The 26,600-nt window shown below is 41.3% G+C and overlaps 1 protein-coding gene across 5 annotated transcripts; it reads left to right on the plus strand.

The window, feature by feature from the left end:
* The first annotated feature begins 109 nt into the window (after window positions 1-109).
* On the plus strand, window positions 110-26,478 carry ap3d1 (adaptor related protein complex 3 subunit delta 1). 5 transcript variants are annotated; one of them, XM_008406933.3, is made up of 35 exons: window positions 110-469; window positions 3,553-3,648; window positions 4,394-4,474; window positions 4,625-4,705; window positions 4,826-4,933; window positions 5,142-5,271; window positions 5,619-5,758; window positions 6,152-6,225; window positions 6,333-6,382; window positions 6,602-6,651; window positions 6,966-7,014; window positions 9,750-9,895; window positions 10,345-10,493; window positions 10,590-10,820; window positions 10,906-11,137; window positions 11,230-11,375; window positions 11,484-11,625; window positions 11,978-12,049; window positions 12,377-12,452; window positions 12,636-12,835; window positions 13,488-13,561; window positions 14,260-14,283; window positions 15,461-15,626; window positions 15,812-15,961; window positions 17,214-17,267; window positions 18,873-18,974; window positions 19,233-19,388; window positions 19,667-19,714; window positions 20,356-20,376; window positions 20,749-20,938; window positions 21,018-21,106; window positions 21,466-21,551; window positions 21,948-22,069; window positions 23,731-23,810; window positions 24,114-26,478. In XM_008406933.3, exons 1-35 carry the CDS (start codon window positions 374-376, stop codon window positions 24,207-24,209), a joined length of 3,807 nt encoding a protein of 1,268 aa, XP_008405155.1. In that variant the 5' UTR covers window positions 110-373; the 3' UTR covers window positions 24,210-26,478. The 5 variants fall into 5 exon arrangements, with proteins under 5 accessions (XP_008405155.1, XP_008405156.1, XP_008405158.1 ...); XM_008406934.3 differs by lacking the exon at window positions 20,356-20,376 and having other exon boundaries at window positions 111-469; XM_008406936.3 differs by lacking the exon at window positions 17,214-17,267 and having other exon boundaries at window positions 111-469.
* The last annotated feature ends 122 nt before the right edge of the window (window positions 26,479-26,600 follow it).

The following is a 26,600-nucleotide window of genomic DNA, read 5'->3' on the forward strand; positions in this document are numbered from 1 at the left end:
ATGTAATAATATCCACCGTCAAAAAGAGGCAGACTTGACTTTTCAGGGCTCTGGACCTTTAATTCCTCTGATTCCCACATGAGAATCTTCAACACTCCAGTCAGCTGACTTTAGACGCCATTTTGTCAGCCATTTCCTACGCTGATCCATTGCCAGCGTCTCTGCACAGCTCAGGACGCCCCGTCCGGCCTCAGCAGCTTCACCTACCCACCCGGGCTCGGTTGATTGTAGCAGACCGCCAAACGCCACTGTACCCGGGTGGATGAGAGACTAGCCCAGCGGGTCGGTCGGTTCGGTCTGCACTCAGAAGGACCGTCTCTGCAAGGCGCTTGGGACGAGGGACAGAGCGAAGCGACACAAGTCACAGGCAGACATGGCTTTGAAGATTGTCAAAGGGAGCATCGATCGGATGTTCGATAAAAATCTCCAGGATTTAGTACGTGGCATTCGGAATCACAAGGAAGATGAGGTAAAACGAGCACACTCGGCCACCTGGAACACCCAAAAGCAAACATTTAGCAATGTTTTTCCTAATTCAACTCATTTTAGCATCACCGTTATACCGCGACTAGCTAACCAACGTTAACGGCTAACAGTGGGTAAGTTAGCCAGACGTTAGAGCCAGCGGTTAGCAAGGTAACCAGCCGGGGTTTGGCAGCCGAGTTAGCTTTGCTTTAATGACATCTTTTTTTTTACAGAATGAAACCCACAAGGTAGTTTTCAGAAGCGTGTCAGGTGTTTTACGAGGTCGCTTATTGCAGGGCTGATATTGACAGCTGGCTAACAGTTGGAGGAAGAAGATGGCAGGAAGAAGATGGCAATGAATCACAGTTTACCAGGAAATTACTGCTCAGCATAGCTGAGATCAAAACACACTGAAGGATTACTGAACTGGCCTACAGGCCACACACTGGGGGGCAGAGCAGGCTTCCCACTGGCTTTAATGCTATTACATGTATGATTGTGGAGGGAAAAAAACAACAACTAATTAATAACGTACACTAATATGTTGGTTTGGCCTCTAAATAGCAAAAATATAAAGAAAAACATGCCTCCTCATTTTCATTGTGCTGTACCTTGCAGCCAAAGCTGAGGAGCTTTGTGACAGTTACATTTTGACCCCCCCTGTAGCTACATTATTGTGTATTCTTACTTAACCTTTAACCCAGGGGCGAAAAACATCTCCATTCTGCTAAAACAGAATAAAATCACAACAATTAAACCTTTGTCGTACACATAATCTGCGTCTGCAACGAACTCGAAGGCAAATGTCCTAAAAAAATGTTTCCGCAGTTCACCAGTAATTTCCTGGTAAACTGTGATTCATTGTCATCTCCTTCCTCCAACTGGTTCTTAGAGCGAATGATGGGGACCTTGTTGAAGCAGCGGCTTCGACATGCACAGAGCGGCCTAGGAATCAGGCTGCCTGTATTTGATGATATCATCCATGTTGCAGCTCTAGGAGCAAAGGCAGACTTTGGCCCCCTCACAGTCTCATCTGATGGGCAGAATTGTTTCGCAGCAACTAAACCAGCAGTTTCTATAAAAAAAAACAAATCAAATGTTCTAAATAAAACTATGGGACCTGCTGCGTCCTTCAAGCCTCTTTGGGTTTGATCTCTTGACTCGGATCGTGGTTTTGTACTCGGCGACAGTTGTAACCTAACCCTGGTCGCCCAGATAAGTTGCCGGTTGCCCAGCCGACAGTGGACAGTTTGCTAAAATATTAATACTACGTCTCTGTCTTCCTGTGAGTGTGTGCTAACCGTGGGCAGCCCGCATTTTCTCATGCTCTCCGTTTGCTTTTCACATGGGAGCGAGATCTTTCACACGGTTCATTCATTCGTTCCCTCTTTGGTGTTTCTGCACAGACAGCAAATTGAAGAAATGCGTGAGGATGCCGCTGAACAGTTTAGGGAACCCGTATAGGAAATTATTCCGAGCCGTTTGTTGGTTTCTTCTGTTCAAAGAAAGGAAATGGGACGACTTGGAGAACTCGCACGCTCTAGTAAAGTTCCAGCCCTGTTTAGGTAGAAGCCACTGGTATCAGTGTGCTGGCCTTGCCCCAGTTATTTGAGTTATTTTGATTGGTTCTGAGCGACATTGAGTAAGACCGTCTCTTCTTGTGCGATCTCTGGAAAACGCAGCGTCTCCTGGATCGTCAGCAGCAGAGCTCAGCAACCCTTGCCCCCCCCACCCTCCTCCTCCTGTCACTGTGCTGTCTCATGACTGCATACACATGACCAGCACACTCCACATAGCTATATGTGTTTGTTTAGTGGGGTTGCCCCTCTCAACACAATGGCTGACTTGGTTTCTTGCATGAAAGCTGTTGACTCCCCACTGCTGAATTAAATGAATTGTTTTATTAAACCCTAATTGAATAATGTATTCTATTTGTTTGGAGATGATCTTTTCAGGATTCTAATTGTTTTAATTTGTTGGCTGGTTCGACCTTTTTTGCAGTTGCATCCGAATGATTCAGAGCTTTTCGCAGAAGTGGTAATTATTTCAGTAGGTTAAAAAGTAAAACTTGTTGAATTGACCGTTGTCTAGCAGAGTCCTTATCAGCCCATCATAAGAAGTGTAAGCCACAAAAGCTGTTCCTAAAGAAATGGACTTTTCATAAGAAGTGTAAGCCACAAAAGCTGTTCCTAAAGAAATTTACTTTTCAGTGCTTTGGCTTTGTCCAAGTATAAGAAAGGAAAGTTAAGTGGAAGGAAAAGGTGTTGTAGCACCCAGGAGTCAGAATATTCACCTGGATAGATTGCTGATGTGTTGTGCAGTAATTCTCCAGTCAGAGCTCTGAGGTCAACTTCTCAGTTGCTACTGAAAGACCTGTGGAAAAATGAACGCTAATCAAGATTCTTCATTCATCATCATTAAGTTGTAGAAGGCTCTGCCTCCTCATATCACCGTTTTTAAATATCTTCTTAAGAAACTCTACTTTGTGTTTTCTATTTATTTTTAAAAGAAATTGTTGGAACTTCAATTCCAACTATTCAGATGAGTTTATTTCACTTTTTTTTTTAATTCAGGCTAAATGTACTCATTTGGCCCATTCAATAATAAGCTGTATTTCAATGTGCTTTTTGAAAAAAGTTATCATTCGACACCAAACAGCAGTAATAACTTTCACTGCAAGTTAAAGTTTTGAAGTAATAAACCAGACACAGATTAAACAATGTCCTCTTCCATGTTTTCTGCTTTATTTTTTTACTGCTTTTTACATTTTTTTTTTATTGGAAGACAATTGTATTCGATTACGGCTTGACGTGTGACTCGGCTGCCTCCCTGAGCCAACAGTAGGCGCGTCAATAGATGCAGTCTTGGATGGAGAGCGACATGAAGGGCAGGACTTGTGCAAACTGTTTACTTAGTTCCCCCTTCTGTTGACTGACTGGAGAGCGACAACAGAACAACCGGGATCGTTGCAGCCGGCTTCTGTTGCTCGGCCGAAACATGCCGCTCCGGATATTGCTCCACCTAATCTGATCTGGTGTCTTGCTTTTGTCTGTTCTCCCCTCGCCCGCTCCTTTTGTCTGTCCGCAGGCCAAATACATCTCCACGTGCATCGACGAGATCAAACAGGAGCTCAAGCAAGACAACATTGCTGTCAAGGCCAATGCTGTGTGCAAGCTCACCTACGTAAGATCCCCTCTGCCTGCTCACTCCGCCGCCTGTCACTTCTGCTCCGCACATATACACTCACGCACACACAGATGAGACTCTGTGTAGCGCTGGTGGTTTAATCCATTCCCTCCCTGCTTCTTCTGGTAGAAGACCATGTCCTCGTTTTTAAGCGCCTGCTAAAAATGAAAGCGTTGCTCCATGCGGTTTGCAGGATTAAGTATTGATGTGCATTCCGCTGCAAGACACGTGAGAGAAGCACAGAAAACTGTAGTCAGTTTTATTTTTGTCTTGTTAGACATTGTGCAATATACTGTTAATCAATTTGCAGTTTTTTTTTAAGAGAGGGAAAAAAGTGATAGAATCTGATTATGTTCGGTTATTATGAATATATGGTGTTATTTATCATTGGAAGAAATTATGTAGATGGATTCACCTTGATATCCAGAACAAAATGATGGTGAAATATTTCTCATAGCTTCTTGTAAAGCTTTATCAGGTGAACTCTGTAACATTGTAGCTGCTTGTAATGTGTTGCAGCTGGAGATTTCACCACTACTAGCAGGACAATTTCCAATTAAAATGTAATCAGTTTTGTTTTTATTTGTAGATTGCAAACGCATCGAGGTTTAAACCTCCGTCCATTTTGCCGCCTTTGCTCACATTCAGAGCTTTACAGTTTCTGTATTTATCGCAGACACAGTTTAAAGCCGCCCCCTCTTCTCCTCTTATGCCCACCGTCTCCGTCCCGTCTGTTTTACAGCTTCAGATGCTGGGCTACGATGTCAGCTGGGCCGCTTTCAACATCGTTGAAGTCATGAGTTCCTCCAAGTTCACATACAAGGTAGGACTCCGGTTGTGTTATTGCTGAGCTCATCTCGCAACAGAAAGTGGCTTTTCTGAAAGTTTTACCGTGGATCCTCTCTGGGAAATGCGCTGTTCAGGTACATTCCTGTCAGCTTGCTGATGAATGTGTTTGCCTTCCTTTTTGCAGAGGATTGGTTACTTGGCAGCCTCGCAGTGCTTTCACGAGAGCACAGATGTCATCATGCTGACAACCAATCAGATCCGAAAGGTCAGCGATGCACCTGTTTTGTGCGCCTTGATGCTCATGCTTTGTTGTGAGCTGACTGGTTTTCATTAAATCAATAATTTTTCTTTCTGTTCTGGCTATATCCCCCCCCCCTCCCCGCAGGATCTCAGTAGTCCCAACCAGTATGACACAGGTGTTGCCCTAACAGGCCTGTCTTGTTTTGTTACCCCTGATCTGGCACGGGATCTCGCTAATGACATTATGACACTGGTGAGTCACAGAAAATGTCAAGTTTATCTGCATGGCTCATCCTCCAGTGTCCTGTTGTTTTTCTTTTTGTTTTTTTCCCTGCCCTGGATGTCCGGTTTTCCCTCTAGGCCTTTTTTTTTTTTTTCAGAACAGATCAGAAATGTATAATATAATGTATATTTGAATAAAACTATTGTATTTCTCATTTTCTTTGCTGTTTTTTACTCAGATGTCCCACACCAAACCCTACATCAGGAAGAAAGCTGTGCTGATCATGTATAAGGTATTTTTAAAGTACCCAGAATCTCTGCGCCCCGCTTTCCCAAGACTGAAGGAGAAACTGGAGGACCCAGATCCAGGTAATTACCAAGACATGTATTTAGTTTATTGTACAGAAAGACGTTTTCAATCAGTTTGTGGTGCTTATTGGAGGCGTATGTGATGGCACTATGATATGTTGCCATCTACTTTATTTACTTCTACCCGTCCATTAATGGAACTGAGATTCAAATGTGTATTCTGGCTTTACCTGCTACACATAAAACATAATTGTTATTCTAAATTTTGTTTTTGGTTGCTCTCGCATTATTATCATTGGGGATTTTTCCCCCCCGCTATGCACAATATACACACTTTGAATCGAATTGACATTGCAATCACACTGGCTTTTTTTCCCCCTCTGTTTAATTATTCTCTGCTCTCTCAGGTGTCCAGTCAGCAGCCGTCAATGTGATTTGTGAGCTGGCGAGGAGAAACCCAAAGAACTACCTGTCTCTCGCCCCCCTTTTCTTCAAGCTTATGACCTCCTCCACCAATAACTGGGTTCTCATTAAGATCATCAAACTGGTAAGTTAACAGGACGACTGGAGCAGGCGCATCAAACGAAAACACTAGAAACATGAGAATTCTCAACACTAGTAGGTCCGGAGCAAAGAAATAATCCGCTTCAGTGCTTTTTGTTCTATTGTATTTGTTTTTGTGTTATGCTTTTTAAGTATTTTTGCTATTTAAAAGAGTGCATGTACACTGAAAGAGGAAATGATGCCTCTTCTTCCCACAAGATCACATGACACTTAGGATACTACAGATAAAGGATTACCAACAGAGTCGTGTCATTTGCAGCTTTATAGTCAAGTTTAATCTGTGCTGAAGCTTTCGCATGGAAAACTGGCAAAATCCTCACACTGTAGCTCCAATATTTAGTTTGACAATATTGTCACCCTTTTCCTCTCCTGACAGTTTGGTGCGCTCACGCCTCTGGAGCCAAGGTTGGGGAAGAAGCTTATTGAGCCTCTGACAAACTTAATCCACAGGTGAGATCAAAGTCCTGCTTATATTTTTTTCCTATGGATGCTAAAATATTCCAGTTTGAGGCAAATGAATCTGTTCTTGCTCTTTAACTCATCTTTCTCTCCCACAGCACCTCTGCCATGTCTTTGCTGTATGAATGTGTCAACACTGTAATTGCAGGTGAGTACTGGGAATCTGTGGGGAATGCATTCAACAAATTATGTTTCTAAGGAATTTGACTCGTAGACTTAAACCACAACTCCTACTGTTGCGTTTGTAAGCACCGAAAGTTAAAAATGCATTTTGCCATCTAGCAAATCTCATTTATCCAAATATGTAAGTCAAACTTCTGTAAAGATTCCAGACCTGAGCTAATCGCCTTGTTGTCTTTCATTGCAGTGTTGATTTCTCTGTCCTCTGGGATGCCCAACCACAGCGCTAGCATCCAGGTAGGGAGCTCCAGCTTTCCATCGCACCTATTTAAGTTTGCATGGAAATTGCGCTCAATGCAATCCTTTCCACTCCAGCTGAATCATAATGCATGATGAGCAAATGGTCTGTCTGATTGGAAGGCCAAAAGACATTTTTCATTCAGCTCATTTTTCTGTGATCCGGAAAGATAGCTACTCTAGATTTTATTTCATTTTTTTTGCATATTTCCTTTTGGGAATCAGACCTGGTGTGGAAAGGTTTAGATCATTAATTCCTCTGCTCCCTTTGTTTTTCTCCTGTTCCTCTCTTTCTTTCTCTCTCTTTCCCACAGCTCTGTGTGCAGAAACTGCGAATCCTGATAGAAGACTCGGACCAGAACTGTGAGCCCTCTGTCAATGCCTGCAGTGTGTCATTTTCTCATTGTCTGTGTGTTTCTGACTGTGGAACAGTCGGCCCTCGTAGACGACCGGACCGTAGACCTCCTGACTCTGGATAACTCGAACATTATTGCACTTTTACTAAATTAGAAGGCCTGCTTGGAATACCATTGTTCCTAAGCAGCATCTGCAAATTGCTGAGTTTGACTGTGAAGAAGCTTTCACTGTTCTTTTTCAGACTGCTTTAGTTTGTAGCTCTATAACCAGCCAGTTTGGGGGGGGGGGGCGGCTTTAAGCTGAACTTGTGTATCGACAACAGTTTTGGTGTTTACGTTGTTGTAGTCAGCCATTCGAGTTATCCGGACATCCATTTCTAGGTAGTTGTGTGTGTGCGGTGTAGACAGTGGATCTCTGGTGGTAGTATATTAGAATTTGAGGTTTAACGTTTTGTTTATCCTTTTATCTTCCCCCTGGTTTTTGAGTTAATGAGAGGAAAGGAAAAAATATTCAAGATATTTTGATCAAATGTGGCTTGGTTTTAGAGCATCGTTGTTGCTCCTCAGAACCAGATGTCTGGTACGTCTAGACAGCGGCCTGTACTGTGACGCAAAACAAATACCTTATTATGGGAACTAGAGGTGGTAAACCTCGCTGCTGAACCTGCTTTGTATCAGAGCTTTGGAGATCCGAATAAAGATACTGACAGAGAAAGCACTGCCTATCAACCAAAAATGGAAAAAATGTAAAGCATGCATGAATATCATGACCCTTTTTTTTTTTTTTTTTTTCTCCCCTGGTCTTCAGAGGTGGGCTCTGTTTTAGTCTTGCATCTTGCTTTTATCAGAAAATCTTTGAGAGATTTTAGAGCAGAACAATGCTAAAGTTATTAAATTGAGCAAGTTTTACTCTAATTTGCTCAGTTTTGTGATCAGCAGGTCAAATAGTGAACAATTGTAAAGTTTTCTAATGTATTACAATTAAAATCCCACAGATTCTCATCAATAAACACATCAACCAACCGCTTAGTTGTAGTTGTTCATAAATGTCGGATAAAAGTTAGGTAAATTTGCTTTTTATTCATAAATGAGGATAATATTGAAAATCATCATTTAAATCTTGGATTGAAAGCTCCTTCTGTGGCCAGACTTAAAAGAATATATAAAAATTTTGAAATCTGCATCTCTAGTATTTTGTGAGAAGCAAAGATTAGGCTCTAACATGAATCTATTTTTACTTAAATTCTTAGCTTTCATTTTAGGAAGACTTGCTCATAACCAGTTGAAGAGAAACGGCTCAAATGTGGAGCTAATTCAGGGTCCTAAAATTATTAGTTCCCCTTTGGGAAAATGGTTTTAATGTTTACAGAACAAACTTACACACTAACAAGAGTATAACCAGCAGGCTGGCAAACTTGTGTCTTACATATAAATGGACAATGACAGAGTAAACACTAATACATATTCAAGTTGCGTTTCTTTTTTTCTTTTTTCTTTTGAGCTACACTTTGTGAACTTTTTAGCTTAAATTTAGAAACTGAGGCTTTGCTGCGTTATTTCAATGAACAGGAGTAAGAAATGACGATGTGGGAAAACTGACTTTAAATGATTTATTCATTTTGTTGCCCACAGTAAAAGAAAATGCGTTGTGCAAAAATGGATCCCGTTGCATGATATAACTTGTAAAAGATGGTATTAATCGTCATCTGCTGTTTTTGTGAAGTAGCGACGTCAGTGGCTGGCCGTTTGTGTGATGGTATTCGCTGCACCTAGCCTCTCCTCGCCCAAGGTCACTGCTTCACGTTTATTGATTGAGAAAGCTGAGAGGCCTCATTATTCCCTGCCCGACTGACAGAATGCCTATTTTAGAAAATCCTTTTGGTGTGTGATTAACATCTGTCAGGGATTTAAAGGATAAATCAAAACAAAACTAGTCTCCTGTGTGTACGTGTGTTTGTCCTTTCCATTGTCCTGTGTGTTTTGTGTTCCTTTTTTTCCTTTTTGAATATGTAGCTTGTAGTAGGACTTAGGTTATATACAGGATGATCTCAATGAATTAGAAAATCATGAAATGAATTTATTTCAATAACTCTGTTCATGACAGAGTGATCTAAGTGTTTATTTCTCTTTAGTTGTGATGATTATGGCTTGCAGCTAATGAAAACGGAAACTTCTTGAAGAGTCTTTCCTTCGCAGTCCTCTTGAGGCTGTTACTTATGCATAGTGTTCTACCCCACTTTTTCTGTCCACTAATCTTTCCAGCAATGTGCTTTTCTACAAGAGAGTGTGGGTGACTGCAGAGTCGTACCTCTTCCTATTATTGTGCACACGAGTGCAATGTTCCTATATAAAAATAATTCAATTGCTCTTCGGTAACGTTCACATTTTCTGAGAAACGTCAGTTTAACGTTTTCCTCAGTTGTTGGCCATACTCATGAAAATGAACTGAATTTTTTTTTTTTATATATCAGTCTGTGTCTAATTATTCTCATCAAGATGAGTTTTATTCCTTCAATGGAATGACTGAAGTATTTAAACTTTAAAAAGCCCTTTCAGGGTGAATGCATTTACAGCTGGACTGTGATGCAGCTTAAAAGGACTGAGATTAATAATATCCATATAAATTAATAATTGGCTGTCTAAACAAATTGTGTATCAGCAGGCATAAGAACTAGCAAAACATTAGGAGCTGTAATCTATCAGGTTCATCGTATGAGGTTGTGCATTTTCATCTTTGTGCAGTGAAATACTTGGGCTTGCTTGCCATGTCCAAGATCCTGAAGACTCACCCCAAGTCTGTCCAGTCTCATAAGGACCTCATCCTGCAGTGTCTCGACGACAAAGATGAGTCCATTCGTCTCAGAGCGTTGGACCTTCTCTACGGCATGGTATGGAGCCGAAACGGCACACCACACTGTTTGACCCATGTATGCCGTATGTGAACATGCATGTAAAAGCCATTTTCGTCTCGGTGAGATGTGTAAAGTGAAATGGGAGGGAGCACAAAGATGTGGAAGCTGACATTAGTATCAATGAAAGTTGATAACACAGCAGGGTGGTATGAAGAAAGTAGTGCTTGTTTTATCCAGAATAAGATTAAATCTCTATTGTAAGGTCAAGAGTTTTACAAAAATTGGAAGTTGGCAACAAAACCGAGCACATTATGAGGTTTGTTCAGGATGAATAAACGGGAAGCTCATTGAGCTCGTGCATGGAGTAAAATGTGTATCGTTAGCCTCAGCAATATGTTTTTGATTTGTTGTCTTTTTAATTAAGGTAAGAGACATTGAATCAAACCTTAACTCGTCATTACGGGTCGCATTTCTGCTTCGTCCAGGTTTCTAAGAAGAACTTGATGGAGATTGTAAAGAAGCTGATGCTGCATGTGGACAAAGCCGAAGGAACCACTTACAGGGACGAGCTTCTCACCAAGATCATCGATATCTGCAGCCAGAGCAACTACCAGTACATCACCAACTTTGAATGGTTTGTTTTGCCATTTGCCTGCGCTCTTTTCTGCCTCGCTCAGAGTTCGACTTGGTTGGATTGAACACCGCTCGCTGCCCTGTGCGTGACTGACAGGTACATCAGCATCCTGGTGGAGCTGACCCGATTAGAGGGCACACGACACGGCCACCTCATCGCCTCTCAGATGTTGGACGTCGCCATTCGGGTGAAGGCCATACGAGTGTTTGCCGTCGCTCAGATGGCCACTTTGCTGGACAACGCCCACCTGCTGACGGGCAACACGCAGCGGAACGGCATCTGCGAGGTTCTGTACGCTGCGGCCTGGATCTGCGGCGAGTTCTCTGAGTGAGTTTGCGTTTCCACACGCAATGCGCCGAGCGGAGGACGACTCCGAATGCGGGCGGTTATGTAAATCGTATCGTTTTGGCAGACACCTGGAGAACCCGACGCAGACGCTAGAGGCCATGCTGCGGCCCAAGGTGGCCACGCTGCCGGGCCACATCCAGGCTGTGTATGTTCAGAACGCAGCCAAGCTGTTTGCAACGGTGCTGAAGGGCGAGGAGGGGAACACGGACAGCACAGCTGCGCAGGAAGCCAGCCAGCTAATGATAGACAGGCTGCCGCTGTTTGTGCAGAGCGCCAACCTCGAAGTCCAGGAGAGGGTGAGACAAACGGGGAGCTGAACGGGTCACACCCAGACAAACTAATCTGGTTGAGTATGTGCAATGCTGACTGGCTCATCTTCTGTCTTCAGGCGTCCTGCATCCTGCAGCTGGTCAAGTACATCCAGAAGCTCCAGCAGAAGGACGTGGAAGTGGCAGAGGAAGTCAACGCGCTGTTTGCAGGAGAACTCAACCCCGTGGCCCCGAAAGCGCAGAAGAAAGTTCCTGTTCCTGAAGGGTCAGTGCGTTTTTTTTTTTTGTTTGTTTGTTTTTGTTCTTTACCATGTACCGACATTCACAATTATTTTGACTACTGAAGTGTGAAAATCTTTGTATGCCTGTGAAGCCTGGACCTGGACGCCTGGATCAACGAACCGCCTTCTGAAAGCGAGTCTGAGGACGAGCAGCCGAAGGCGATTTTTGCGAAGGAGGAGCCGAAACACTCCAGACCCCGTCACACGGAGGTGGACGAGAAAGAGCTCGCAAGGGTACGTATGGAGGAACGCAGCAGCTGCACATTTTACCGGCTTCACTTTGGTGCAGAAGACTTTGCTCCCGTTGTCTGCGTTTCATTATTTAGTTTAAGGCAGTGGTTGATACAAGTCCTCTTTTTTTCACCTTCAGTTGCATGTTCGTTTGACATTCTCAATTCTCAAAGATATAGTATGGATATATTCCCGGGCAGTGATTGTTTAATGGAAAAAAAAAAAGTATTGATCTTTAGCTCAGTGTTTAAGCATTATTTATCTGCCTTCTCCTGTGGATCCCTGCTTGTGCTAAAACGGAGTAAGGAGGTTATTCGTGGATTAATTCATGATGCGGATTTTGTTTCTTTCCCAGAGGAGGGAAGCCAGAAAGCAGGAGCAAGCCAACAATCCGTTCTACATCAAGGCTTCCCCGTCCTCTCAGAAGGTATGTTGATCACTTTTTTACTCATTTTTTATGAATAATAGTGCTTCGTTTTACACTCTTTAAATGAAACACTGAAGTTAATAGGCAGTTTAGAAACTTAAGGATATATATTTTTAATCATTGTTCTTTTGTTCAGGATAATTTTAGAAGAATGTACAGTATGGGAAAAAAAATATTTGTATGCCCAGATTTTGTTACGTCTTTAGTCGTCAGTGGAATACATCCAATGTTCTGCTCATCCATATGTCCATCGTCCAAGTTAACAGATATTAACTGCACTGTAATGAAGTTTTTTCTTTTTTTCTTTATTTATTTTATTATCTGTAGGTGTACCAAGAAGCTCCTGGAGTGGAGCACATCCCAGTTGTGCAGATTGACCTCAATGTGCCTCTCAAAGTCCCAGGTGTGGTCAAATATCATAACACTAATAAAAGAAATGTTAAAATAAAAGCATCTTAATAGTTTAGTTAAATTAGTCACCAAAATCATATTTAAAATGACTATTCCACAGTGGGTTTTTTGCCATTCTCTTGCTTCTTGCCTTCTTTCATTTGTCTCATTTATAAATGACGCCTCTGTTGCTCAGGTCTGCCTATGTCTGACCAGTACGTGAAAATGGAGGAGGAGCGCCGTCAGAAAGAGCGAGCAGAGAAGAAGAAGAAGGAAAAGAAGAAGAGGAAAGAAAAGCGCAGCGGACGAGGGAAGAAACACGATTCGGCTCCGGAGAGCGAAGAGGACATCACTCCGGCTCACATGGTGGACATCGTTACAGAGGAGATGCCAGAGGTAGGCATCCTGGGAGATCGCGATGGTCAATTAGAAACGCCATGAGTTAAGTGCCGACCCAGACGTCAGTTACTACTACTACTGTTTGGCTTTTTATTTGAACTCTTCGCTCCTACCTGAGTTGATCCATGAAACCACTAGTAAATTAGGAAAAGGAAACTGATGCATCGAGCTGAAGCAGAGCAGTAAATTCACTAAGATACGAAGTGGTGCTTGCAATGCAGAGATAACATTGCCCTAAAAAAACTGGAATATATTAAGAATTAGAGTTTATTTTTATTTTTAAGCCACATCAGTGCAGCTAAATCATCACAACTAACCACTGCTGACATGAATGGCTTTTTATGAACTTGTATTGATGTTACTCTAAATATCTTGTGTAGCTTGGTGCCTCTCTGATTGGAGAAAAAAATCAATGTAGATGTCTGAGATATTGGGAAACTCTGTTTAAACTTTGTTTTAAATCAAAAAGCGCTTTTGTTGACATTTTTTGGGCATATTTTACATAAAAGAAAATACTTTGGGGAATACGTTGCATCATTATTGTTACGTTTGAGCCCTACAGAGTAATGGGAATCAGGATTTCTTGTTAAAATCGATATTTTGCCAAGCTACTAAGTCTTGTGTTAATTGCTGTATCCTCTTGCTGCAGAATGCCTTACCCAGTGATGATGATGAAAGAGACCCCACTGACCCCCACAAAGCTCTGGACATCGACCTGGACAAGTGAGTCCACATGGCTCTGATCCCGCTTCAGTTTATGTTCTGACTAGTTTAACTCTTCGTTTCAATCTTCAACTACATCTACAAAACAATCAACCCGCTTGGTTTTGGTTTTTGTTTTTTTTTAGGACTGGGAGGCAACTTGCCAGAAACTGTATGGTTTTTTTTGTTTGTTTTTTTCCCCTTTTCTTTTTTTGGTAATAATTTTTATCTTAAACTAGTCCTAAAATAGGTTTTTTTTTCCTTTTCTTTCCACTTTAACTCCTGTTTCCCAACATACTACAGATTTTAGCCTTAAAACACCTGATTATTATATATTTTTTCTTAAATACTTTGGGACTTCTCTCAGTGGTCCTTGATGGCTCACCTGTGCCACTAACACGGCTCGACAGTCTGGAGCAGATTTGAAAATCTCAAAACGAATTTACCTGCAATAAAAAAAAGCTGATGTGAGAACCACCGAGACTATTTAAGCTCAAAGCTGTTTGACTGAGCTGAAGCCATACACGTTTAAACAGACGAGCTAAAACATCATTAGAGAAGCGCAAATAGCTTCGACGCTGCACTTTGTGTTGAGATTTCTGACCAAAGCATCAAAGTTGATGCCACTTGGTCCTGTCCTTCCTCACACTTCTCATTGCTTTCTGCTTCCTCTTTCCTGTCCTTGCACACAACCATCACTGCCTCTCGGGTGTGGGCAGTTTGATGGAGTCGGCTGGGCGCAGGTGAGTAGAACCCCAGCAACAGGAAGCGGGCTTTGACTGCACACAGACGGGCTTTACTGGCTTTGTCTTTCCGCTAATAGATGCCTTTATACTTAATGCAGCTGCCTCGTCCTTTTCTAGTCGAAGCTTGCCCTACCTGCTTCCTTTCTTTTCGCTCCCTGCCTTGGGTTTTCTATAACTAGCAGCTTTGGACAATTTATCCAAGTCCTTGTTCTCTTACCTTGATGCCTCCTCCCTTCTTTACCGCGCCTTTGCTCTTAACTTGACAATATCAGCATCTTTTAATTCCAACAAATGTTTTGTTTTCTTTCTGTGCTCTTTAAACTAAGACTATCAATAAAGCAAAGCATACAAACACATTAGTTGGCATGTTGGTGCTGATATTTTCAGGTCTTAATCTGTCCTCCTGGTATAGGCTCTCAAAATAATGTTTTTTTTTTTTTTGTTTCCTTCAAATAATGATATGGCGCATGCTTTTAGAGGCCTCATCACATGCGGTACATGCCTTAATGCTTCTGTCCACAGTTCCCAAGTCATACCTGACTGCTGGTCCTTTGATGTGCCCTTTGATCAGTGCTAGCGTGTACGTTTGAAAAGCATAACATCAATTGGTTCTCATTCAATTTTTCTATTTAACCCTATCTGCAAGACATCCTGGAAGAGGTTGAAATAGTTAGTTTTAGGAGTGGAACGTACTTTCAAAGGAAGTGTTGGACAGTTGTTTACAAATGAATGCGTGGCCTACAAATGCGTTTCAAGCTAGAGCAGTATGTTTTCTAGCTTTTAAATTTAGTTTTTTTTTTACCCAAAAAATTACAAAATGGCGTCTGACATCGGACAGAAAGCGTTGTCTGTCCATAGATCTTCGCCAGCAGCGGGACACACTGCATGCTGGCCTAGCTCTGAGGGTGAAAAGACACAAAGACTTGTGTGGAGAAATGTTCCAATGTCTAACTGTCTAATGCTTCAGGCTTGGAGAAATAACACAGCTCTGCATTTTGGAAAACCGGAATGTGCCCGAGTATTGCTTTCTGTTGCACCTTGTATTGTTGGCTTGCAAAACAAACTAATACTCAATAGTTTTCCAGGTCTTGGCACCAAATCCAGGTGGGTCAGTTGCGTAACAAAGTCTTGTGAGTAAAGTGATTGGTTTCTGTACATTTTGCTTTTTGTTCAGGCCGCTTGCAGACAGCGAGAAGCTGCCAGTCAGGTCACATCGTGCCGCCGAGGCCCAGAAAAGCCCAACAGATGGAGAAACTGAAAATGCCACTTTGCCGGAACCCAAGAAGAAGAGCAGCAAAGAAAAGAGGGAGAAGAAGAAAGACAAAGAGAGAGATCGGAAGGTGAAGGCGTGATTTTGATCACAAAGACCTACACTCTTCAGGCTATCTAGTATCACAAGACAGACTGAATATCTAAAATTGTTAATCAGATTTGTAAAAGGACATCTTGTAAGCTGTCAGCTGCTTTGACTTTGTTCTTTAGCCTGACTAAAACATGAATCTTTTTTTTCCTTTTGCTTTCGCAGAAGAGCAAAGATGAGAAAAAGAAGAAAAAACACAAACATGAAGACAAGGAGGAGGATCTCCTCGGGGGTCAGGCTGACGAACCTGTGCTCCAATCAGAAGAAACGAGTCAAGTGGCAGAACCGCCCGCTTCCTCTTCTACCACTGCAGAGGTACTTTCAAAACAAGTCTAAGCCGAAAAATGACTAGCATCTAATAGAAATTAAAATCAAGGTGCCTTGCAAAAGTTTTCAAACCCCTCAGACTGGTTTAGGGTTGACGCATTACAGAAAATGTCAAACTTGATACCAATACTGAGAAAAACACGCAAGACTGTATCACTGCAACTGTTTTTCTTTCCTTTTGAAATTGTCGACTTCAGTCTAGAACCACTGTGTTTAAAATTTAGTCGTTTTTATTATCGGCCACACTGGCTTCCAATTCATTTGTCACTGAATAGATGAAATAATGAAAGGGACGTGCTGATCATTTCGTCACTTAACTTAGTTGAAAACGGAGTCTTTGCTGAGGCACGTTACCCTGTTGATTCATACCTGCAGTTATATCACGATGTGCAGGAACTTTTCAACTTTATTATTGCAGTGTTAGTTGTAGCGTTGCCCCTCGGCTTTTTTGTTTTGCGGTTTGTCAGCCTCGTAGGCAAAATGAGCAACGCTTCTGCATTTGTCTTGTCAGCCAAAGAGGGCTGTGAAGACTCTTCAGTAACAACCAGGTTGTTACTCAAGTTTTAAACTTCCTGCAGCAGCAGCAACTCAATGTATTGATTCTTTGCGCTGGTTGCTCTGATGATCCTCAGAAGGATCTAAGTTTCTGTAGCACTGCTGTGTGACAATGACTTGTTTTCTATCGATTTTGACACAAATGAATTTCATTGAAGACTGTTTTCTTTTTTTTTTAGTCTGTATTATATTAAAATAGCTCTAATTTTAACAACCCCAATTTGACTACATTAACACACCGGTGGATTCTGTTTTCCTTCCACTTTGATATTATGCGCTACTTTGCTGTCCTCTCGGACATTAAACTTCTCTAATGTAACAAAATATGAAGACGTTTAAGATGTATGAATACTTTTGCAAGGAGCTCTAAACGAACCCACGTAATCAGAAACACTATAGCATAAATATTACAGTTGCTGTGAAGAAGATCGCATGTAAACAGATGTTTTGATCGTTTTCCCCGACTCAGCACTTCCATTGCTTCTTCCTAGCCTCTCTTTCAACCAGCTCCTCTGGTGTAGTATCAGCTTCCTCTTAGCTGACTGCAGTCTCTTGCCAAATGCTTGATTTATTCATGAAATAGTGCAGTGTAGTCTCTTGTCTGTTTTCATGAATAGTGGTAAGATACAGAAACTGTGTGGCCCTCACCTCCTGCTCCCCCCTCTCCCCTCCCTTCCTCTTCTAGGTATCGGATCTGGATTTCTGGCTCTCAAACGCTCCAGTGCCCTCTAACACCCAGGTTGAGTCATTCCCACCCTCCCTCTCTCTCCACACCCTTCTGTTCTCAGTTTGCACATCCCTGTTTTATAATCCTGTGTTTCATGGACCTTCCTCACATGCTGGACCATACACTGTTTCAGTGGCTTCTTCCGTTTTTGTCTCCCCCACTGCCCCCTCTTCCTACCCACAGGTCACATAAAAGTCTATCCACTCCCATTTTTAAGTGCACATCTTTTTCTTTTTTTTTTTCTTCTAGCATGTATGTCTGTGTACTGTATGTGTGTGCTAGTGGTTCCGCGTTAGTTCCTGTTTTGCCCAGCGGGTGTCCTTCTGTTATTGAGATCAAAGTGGGAATTTGTTTTTGTTGGTGTCCACGCTGCATCGTGATGCGACTTTTGAATCTTCCTTAGCAGTCATGTGGATTTTTTTTTTCTTTTTTTTTTTTTTTTTTTTTTTTCCTTGGTCCGTTGTGTTAGTTTTAATATTAGTCCTGGGAGTATCACCTAGTGAGAGGAAATCCCTATTTGTGAGACTAATTTTGTGGTCAGAAATGTCTCATTAGAGATTTTTTGATGAAGTCTTCCATGATCTGAGAAAAACTCCTAAGCAAGGACTTACCTTCATAGGACTCTGGATTTTGTGTATATTCAGCCTTACAATAGGCATGTTTACTTGTAAAAGAAAAAAAAACAACAATAGAGCATTTTGCAGGTGTTTATTTTATATTTTCAGGAACATTATTATACCTTTTATAATTTTTATTTTTGGCAAACGTATGAATAATTGCTTCTTTAAAGAAAACGTAGAGTTGAGCAAAAATGTACTATAACATTTTCAGGTAAGTGTGCCTTTTGCACAGCTTGTTATTCCTATTTAACAAAGTAGAATTAACTTGCTACGTCAGGTTCAGGTGCTGCTTGTAACTGTGATGACAGTTACAAGCAGCACCTGTCATTTTTCTTCTAAGATCTCACTAAAGTGACTTTAAAGCATAGGAGTGACGTGACCGAAAATCTTAGCGGTTTTGAAGTCGTAGCTCTTTAAAACCTTTGTCCTCCTGTTCTGCTAACCGGGCCTCCACCAAACACATGCAAACTTTTCATTTTGTCTTGTTCCTTTTCTTGCGTCATCTCATCTGTAAGCGGTAGAAAAACACGAACATGCTACACTATTAAGTAGAAGTTGCCTTTTGATGTCCACAAAAACGTACTTTTACATATTTAGTAAACTGATTTGTGAGGACTTGCTAAGTAGAACCGGTGCTGTCAGGTGTCTGGATCTTTATCCTGGAGCTCATCAGCCCTGAAGAAAAAAAACAAAATGTGTTTTTTGTTTCTGCATCAACTGTCTCTCCAGCAAAACGGATCGTATCTGTGTATATGAAATATGTTACTTAGATCCCGCCTGGCCGACAGTTTAAGTGTTTTCACCATAGTTTGTGTGGCTGGTTAATGCAGTAGTTTTACACAGCATATGACGCAGCGAGGCATGTTTACCGTCCTTCCTAATTCACTTACCTCTTCCGACACAGATGTGGCAAACTCGGCCGTATGTGTTTGTGGCTGCTCCTGCTAATGCATTAATCTGGTGCTTTGTGTTTGGGTGTGTTTGTGTGTCTGAGCAGGAAGCAGCAACAGTAGTAGCAGCTGCAGCAGCCCCAGCGGCCTCCGTCACAGCACCAAACTCCGAGCCAGACGAACCCAAAGACACAGAAATGGAGGAGATGGTGAGTCACGCTGATAAGGTGATCAAAGTTAAATGTTTGGCCGCAGCCCTCAAGATCCCAGTTTGCGACACCCTGGCAGGGTTTGTCGCATTGGCAGCTCTCCTTTCCAACAAGCTGGGATGGATGATGTGACATAAACCTGATTGCATCTGTCGTGTTCCTCTGCTTCAGCCACTTTCACTGTTCAGTTTTTAAGTATTTACTTATTTGTCCGGTCTAACAGTAATTTGTGGCTGTGTTCTGTGTTTTAATGATTAGAAGTCCTCAAAACACAAGAAGAAGAAGCAGAAAAAGGAGAAGGAGGAGAAGGAGAAGAAAAAGAAGAAGAAGCATCACCACCATCATCACCATGGTGACGGTGCTGGAGACGAGTCGGTTCAGAACGGCACTGTTGAGGAGGAAGAGCCCCTCCCGGTCAGTGTTAAAGCAGCAACTGTAAGGTTATGTGCCAATGAGTTTTTTTTTTTTTAATACAACCCATGTATTTTATCTGCCAAGTTAATTATTATAACATGTTCCTTTTTCTCAATTAGCATCTGATCCCAAAGCCAGAAGAGCTCAAGGAGAATAATTTATCATCATTGTTTTGCTAGCTCTGTTCAAACTCACTTCCTGCTACAATCACACTTTTGCATATTAAACATCAGTGGCACAAAATGGCTGATGTGACCTGAGCTTTTCTCTCCTTTCAGCCAATGTCCAATTACTGCCTGCTGGCTGAGAACTCCTACATCAAGATGGTGAGTGTCTGGGACGTTTTCTTTTTAAATCTCATTCACCGTTTGGCATCAATATGTTTTGATTTTTAATGAACACGAATGATTCTCAGAATTTGGACTATGTTTGGCCTTCAGTCTGACATTAAGAAACAGTCGGTACATTTGCCTTTGTTGCTGATTGTTGTTCATCTTAGTTTTTTTTTTGTTTTTTTGTGTGTGTGTGTCATTAGCTAAGATTACCCAGGTTTCCGCTGCTGGTATTTCATGTGATAGAGCTACACAAAGTGGCAACTGTGCAAAGTGGAATGAAAAGGAGACATTGTTTTCCACAACTTTTCATTCCACTTCCCTACTGTATGACATTTTGTATTAGTCTGTCTAGTCCCAATACAATGCATTAAAGTTTATGAAATATTGATGTTTTTTTTCCTCCCCGAGGCTCTAAATTCCACATTGGATTAAAAATATTAATTTATGAGAAATGCAAAACTTTTCCAACACACTGATGCACTGAGTAAATGAGCTGTTTTCATGTGAAAATGTTAGCAATGGTATTTGTGTTCTGGATTTTCTAATTATCACCTAAAAAAACAAGTATTATAAAATAAGAGGTGGGAAAATAAAAGCCTAAATTACTCTCCGGTCTCTTGCTCTTTTTAAAGATGATGGAAGATGCTGACGAGGTATTGCTCACCATTCTGTCAGTGACAGAGTATCTTCTAAACTCCTTCCTAGATGTGCTGTTCTCTGTCCTTGTTGTTTCTCACAGACTTGCCCTATGGGTCAGAATACATAAAAGCCTCTGTGGAGTGTCGCTTCAGTTTCTAAGGCTGATGTTTGTCCCTGTGTTTATCTTATTGTGTTCAAACTGGTTCTATGAAGCCCTGTGTCCTCTCATTCCAAACTAATTAATCTAATTTCCTGTGTTTCTTGAAAGTCTTTTTTTATCTTTTTTTTTAGTTTTTTTTAATCCAAGTTCTTGAACTGCTTCGTGAATGAATGTTGTGACTGTGACGTAAAAACCAGTTTGGTTACCTGTCCTGTGTGTCCTCCAGGTGTATGACATCCAGGGGAACCTGCAGGATGGCAGCCAGGTGGTTGTGTCTGTCATATTTGAAAACAAGTGCAGCAGCTTCCTCAAATCCATGGAGTTCAACGTCTTGGACTCTCTGAACTCCAAACTACAGAGGCCAGAAGGCTCGGGTCCTCACGACGGCCTCGTCGTCCCCTTCCAACTTCCTCCAGGTCAGGAAGGATTTGCAGAAAGCCGCCTGTGAAAGTCCACTTGGGCTTTCTAACAATTTCTTTTTTTCTGTTGGTGAAGGTGTGTCCAATGAGGCACGGTTTGTCTTCACTGTGCAAAGCATCGTAATGCCACAGAAACTGAAGGGAACTCTAACCTTCATTGTTAAGGTCGGTATTAATATTCACACGAACAGCGCTGTATCCATAAATAAAACTGAAGCATTATAGAAGAACCGCAAGAACATTTCTACTGCTCAACTTATTTTTGTCAAAGTTTTTATTTATTGTCTGTATTTTCCTTCTTTTTCATTTTTTTTTGAGCCAGTTATAGTCTACAGATGATTTTTTTGTTGTTTCTACATTTATTTGCACACTTTTAATTCAGTCCTCAGACTACTCGGTATACATTCTAGAACTTAGTTCCTATCCATTTGTTGTTTTTTTTTAATTAAATACCACAGAGGATGTCATTTACATATTTTACCAAAACAATAAAATATATTTGTGTATTGTTTTTATTTTTGCAGAATGAAGACGACTCCACTCATGAGAAACTGGACTTCAAACTGCACTTTACCTGCACCTCCTACTTAATCACTACTCCTTGCTACAGGTGGATGATTTAAACGCACCCATGTACAAATATTTAAAAACGATTGTCTTTTCTCAGCTCAAAGATGAAAATGGTTCAATAACATAATTCCTGATTTATTTGGGCCCTCAAACCACTTTACTGGCGACACAGTCTGATGTCCATGTGTTCAGCTGAAGCTGGAAAATAAACTCGCCTCACCTTGAGCAAGACTCAGGGTCGTGAACTCTGTGTGCTTGTGGGTCTAAATGTTTTGTAACCTTCAACCGTGTTCTTCATGCTTTTGGGACTTTTTGTGAGTTTAGTTGTCTCTCTTTGGTTTGACACGAACACTTTTGGAATGTGCTTTACCGATAACTGCTGAACATTTTGTCTGCCGCCGCAGGTATGTCTCGTAATCTGGTTTGTTCTTTTCAGCGACGCTTTTGCAAAACTGTTGGAGTCGGGAGACCTGAAGAGCAGCTCAGTCCGGCTGGAGGGAGTCAACATGCCCTTCCACCATCTGCTGGCCAGGATCTGCTTCCACCACCACTTCTCAGGTAGCCTTTCTGCTTTTAAAGTTTAAATCACGTTTTTCTTTTTTTTCCATTTGTGCGAGACCGTAAAAGCACCCACACCGAGTTATTCCACCAACTCTGTTGTAGTCTTTTAAGTGGGCAAGTGCTTGCTTAGCACAAGCGCCTTCAGTTTCTACTGCCATCAGCATTAGCTGCAGCGCTGACGCTTCAGTGCTGCAATAACTCCAGTCGGGGTCTGAGAAAAAAAAAACATGCAGTTGTTGAAGACTTGAAGCAAGTTCCTGGAAAGTAGTTAAAATATTCGGAGGTGAAAATTTTAATCTCACAAAGTAGTTTTTGTTTTTATTTAACAGGAGAGTAATAGGAACTCTGAGCTTCAGCTTTACTAAAAGTTACATAAGAATAGGAATAACTGAAATAATGAGCTGCATGTCTCACATTGTTGGTCCACATTCAGCTCTTTCTTATTTTATCTACATTTGCCACTGATGTTTTTTTTTTTACATAAATACTGAGGTTGTTTTATGTCACAGGTTGGTCTTTATAAATCACACCTAAAATGACAAAACAATGTATGATTATAGATTGTTGTTTAAATCAACTCTTCAAACCCATTGAGCATTCTTTACTTGAACTATGGCGTGAAAAATTGTTTGATTCTGGCCCCTGATGTTGTCGTACTGGTTAGGCATGAACTTTGACATGCATATTAACAAAGGAACCTGCTCTTGTTTCTTCTCTCTTAGAAATATTGCCAAAGCTGGAAATGATCAGTTTCAGGATCCTTTAAAAAAAAAAATCTCATTATTATAAAGCCCTAAATGGTTCAAAACTTTATATCTGTCTGACTTGCTTCACTTGCATGCTCCAAGTAGGTCCCTGAGGTCAGCTGATCAGGATTTACTGCTTTTCTCTCATAGAAGACTTAGAACTAAAGAGGACAGAGCCTTTGGGTCTGTGGCACTGAGATAGTGCAATGCGCTTCCACTGTGTGTAACAAGATTCAACAACTTCAGACATTTTTAGAAACTGCTTAGAACTTTTTTTTTTCCTCAGCCATTTATAAATAAATCCCAAGTCATTGCATTTCACATTCTTTGAATTGTTGTCTTTGTTTGCAAGACCTTTTTTTTTTATGCTTGTATTCTATACGTGTCTGTATTTTAACTTGCACAGCGCTTTTGTGTCTCCTCTTTGAGAAGCCCCACATAAAACTGTTTTTCCTCACTTATAAGTGAACAAACAAAAATCAATGCCAAAGAGGGACCATACCAAGAAGTGACTACAGAAAGTTTTTTTTTTTTTTTCTGAGCCAAGAATCTTTGCACAAGTTTTACTTACCTTTACTAGGTGTTGGTTTTTGTCAGAGCCCCCTAGTGTTTCATGTACACTAAACTTTGTAAGGAGGCTTCGATTATTAAGAAATTATCATTTGAAGCTTATGCAACTCGCCATTGGAAAAGTCAACCTTTTCCTGTCTTTTCGGCAGTATTTCAGCATCAGGCTTCTACTGGGAGAGATGCTCTCGATGACATAATGAGGCTTCTGTCTGAAAAACCGATTAAAATCTTACCTGTCAAACCAGTTGGGAGTAGCCAGGGGTCCACCACAGATGCCTCTTTAATGGAGAAACAACCTGAATAATGCTGCTAAGTTTATTCCCCTTGTGATTCTTTGACTAGTTGTGGAGAGGATCGACTCCTGTGCCTCCATGTACAGCAGGTCCATCCAGGGTCACCACGTCTGTCTGCTGGTCAAAACTGTAAGTGTGTCTTTGCTTGTTAGCTGTGCCTTCATTGCCATAGTTCATTTATATGTAAAAACATGTAACCAAAAGAAAAAAGGAGACGATTAAAAGCAGATGTCATTTTAGGGCCACCACTTTTGTTTAATTAAAACCAGCATGGAGTTTGCTTTAATGTGTCCCAAGACCTTTTAGATTTTGCATCATTTCAAACAAAATCATGCTGATTTGCTGTTTCTTGTAACTAGAGCCTCAGATCTTTGTTTTAAAATGTTAAACCTCATCATAAAATGTTGTCTTCGTTGCTTGTCCTCTTCCCAGTCTGCTCAGACGGTGTCCATCGACGCAAAATGCGACGAGCCGACGCTGCTTGGGAATGTGCTGGATGAGATCAAGCAGACCTTCTCTCAGTGCTGATTGTTTCTGACGGCCCCAGGGTGCACCCGGCCCCTCCATGCCACCCACTCCCCTCATTATAGCAACACAATCACATTACGAAACACTGCGGCTGGCACCTCCAGCTTCACCCTATTTATTAGTCCTCGAATTTTCAAGATTTCTTTCTCCTCACATCCTCTCCGATTCCTCTACACTTTGCTCTTTTTTTCCCCCCTTTTTTTATTTTTTCCTCTGCACTCTCAGCTCTGTGGTCACTCAGCCTCGCTCTACGTTGTTTTACAGACTCGCTGTCTACATGCATCGTCTTCTCTGTTGTGTACCATGATTTTTACTTGTGTTTCCCAGCTCCTCCTTGCTCTGGATTGCCTCACGTCCTCTACTCTCCCAGGCCTTATCCCTCCGCCCTCCTGCCCTGCTGGCAGTTCATTCTTTGACAGTCGTGTAATGTAACAACTGGATGTTTGCTGTTGATGGTTGAATTGTATTTTTACTGTTTGAGGTTTTATGTTTTTGTCTGTAGTTTGTTTTTGTTTGGCGTATGGGTCTCTTCTTCTCCTCTTTTGTTTGAAGCCTGTCTTCGCCTTCGTCTCGACTCCTTACATCCTTCTTACTGATCATCATTGCAGCTCTGCTCTGTGGGCCTGGAAAAACAATGTGACTGACTTTTTTTTTTTTTTTTTTTTTTTTTCCACCTGGGTCCTAGCTGGAAAAAATGTAGTACTCTAACTTGGTCACCTCAACTGGTATATGAAGACTAAACATTTGGGGGCAGCTGCATTGCTGATGGAGCAGAGAGAAAACCAAAGCTAAATACACTAAAAGGCAGGGAGGTTTAAAGGTTTAATAAAAAGCTCTATCCCTAATTTCTCATTGGTCATGCTCAGAGCACGTGGTGCTTTTAGAAGCAAAGAAACTTAGTGGGTCGATGGTTCTTAATTTCTTTTTTTTCTTTTTTTTGCTCTGTGCCTTTTCTCCTACACTCTACTCAAGCTCTTCTGAAGAATTGACATATCGTTCCTTCCATGAATTAAATGGATTTAAGTAGTTGATAATAGTGACGGACGCCGTTCAGGCTCTCTACGGTCCAGTATTAGTTAAATTCCACCGGGAGGAAGCACCTGCTTCGTCGTCTTGTGTTCTTGTGAAATATTTCCGCCTGTGCCACTCGAGTGTTTGCAGCACGATTGTTCCAGCCATGTCAGCCGGCACCCAGGTGACATCCCCGATGTTTCCCTGCCCTTCGGAAAGCCGCCTTGCCTCTTTTCATGCTCCGTTGTCTTTTTGTCTTTTTCCCGCCCCAAGGAAAAATTTGCCTCCTCTCACAGAACCTTTTTTTTTTTTCTTTGGAATAGAGTTGTTCATTTTTGACTTCTTACCCCGTTTAGCAAGATAAAAAACTAGTTTGTTCATATATACTGTTAAGCCCCTCCTTTGCATCAGTCTGCTGTTGTAGATAATTTTGATGTCTGTGACCATCGGGGGCAGCCATTCCACTTGATATTCAGTCTAGTTGTAGAGTCTGAATACAGAGGTGATCTGTTGTTTTTCAGGAATGTCAAAAGAAAACGATCATGTATGTATTCCTCGTTCCTGAAAACAACCTCGCTGAATCCAAGAGAAATCGTCTCCTCATTCATTATTATGATCATTGTGTGCATAATATTAGATTAAAATGTGTATATTGCATGATTAGGAATGTAATTTTTATTTTTTCTTTCTGTTATTGTTCTATCACAGGACACGCTTATACAAAGTCATTCCATACTGTCTTTTTTTTTTTTTTCCTTTCCCCTGAATATGTTTTGTTTACTTGATCATGCTCTATTTTCGATGGCATTGTGTTTTTACCTGTTAAGACGTGATATCACTGAATGTTTTAAATTATTGAACACAAGGGAAGGAAGGGTTTGGTGTCATGAACACCGAGGGCACAGGGCTCAGAAAACCAGTTTAAAAGTTCACCTGAAGCAGTGTACGGTTAAGCAAACCGCTCTCTCAACTCTTTGGTTAGTTTATTGTGAGGTCTTCTTCCACATTTGGCTTGTTACAATGAAATATACGCTCGAATGAAAGATTTTCAACAGTTATTTTTGTTTTCCTTTTCTTCTCCATGCTCAGCTATCAAACATACATTGTAAATGGTCATGATGTCAAGAGGACGACATAAATTATATACTCTCCCTTTAAAGAAAGTCCATCAAAACTAGAAATAAATTCTGGGAGAAGCTTCTGTAGTCTTTTTTTTGTGTTACAAAAAATAAATCATTAAAAACTTGCATATACCAAATGGCTTTTTTTTTCTTCGTCTTTTGGCTTTATCTGAACCCTGTCTCTCCCCAAGCGGTGTTTTTTGCTGGCTTTTTTTTTTTTTTTTCTCACCAAAATATTTCAGATCATCAAAACATCAAA

Source organism: Poecilia reticulata, chromosome 4 (genome assembly GCF_904066995.2).
Source record: "Poecilia reticulata chromosome 4, P_reticulata-male-v2, whole genome shotgun sequence".
NCBI lineage: Eukaryota > Metazoa > Chordata > Actinopteri > Cyprinodontiformes > Poeciliidae > Poecilia > Poecilia reticulata.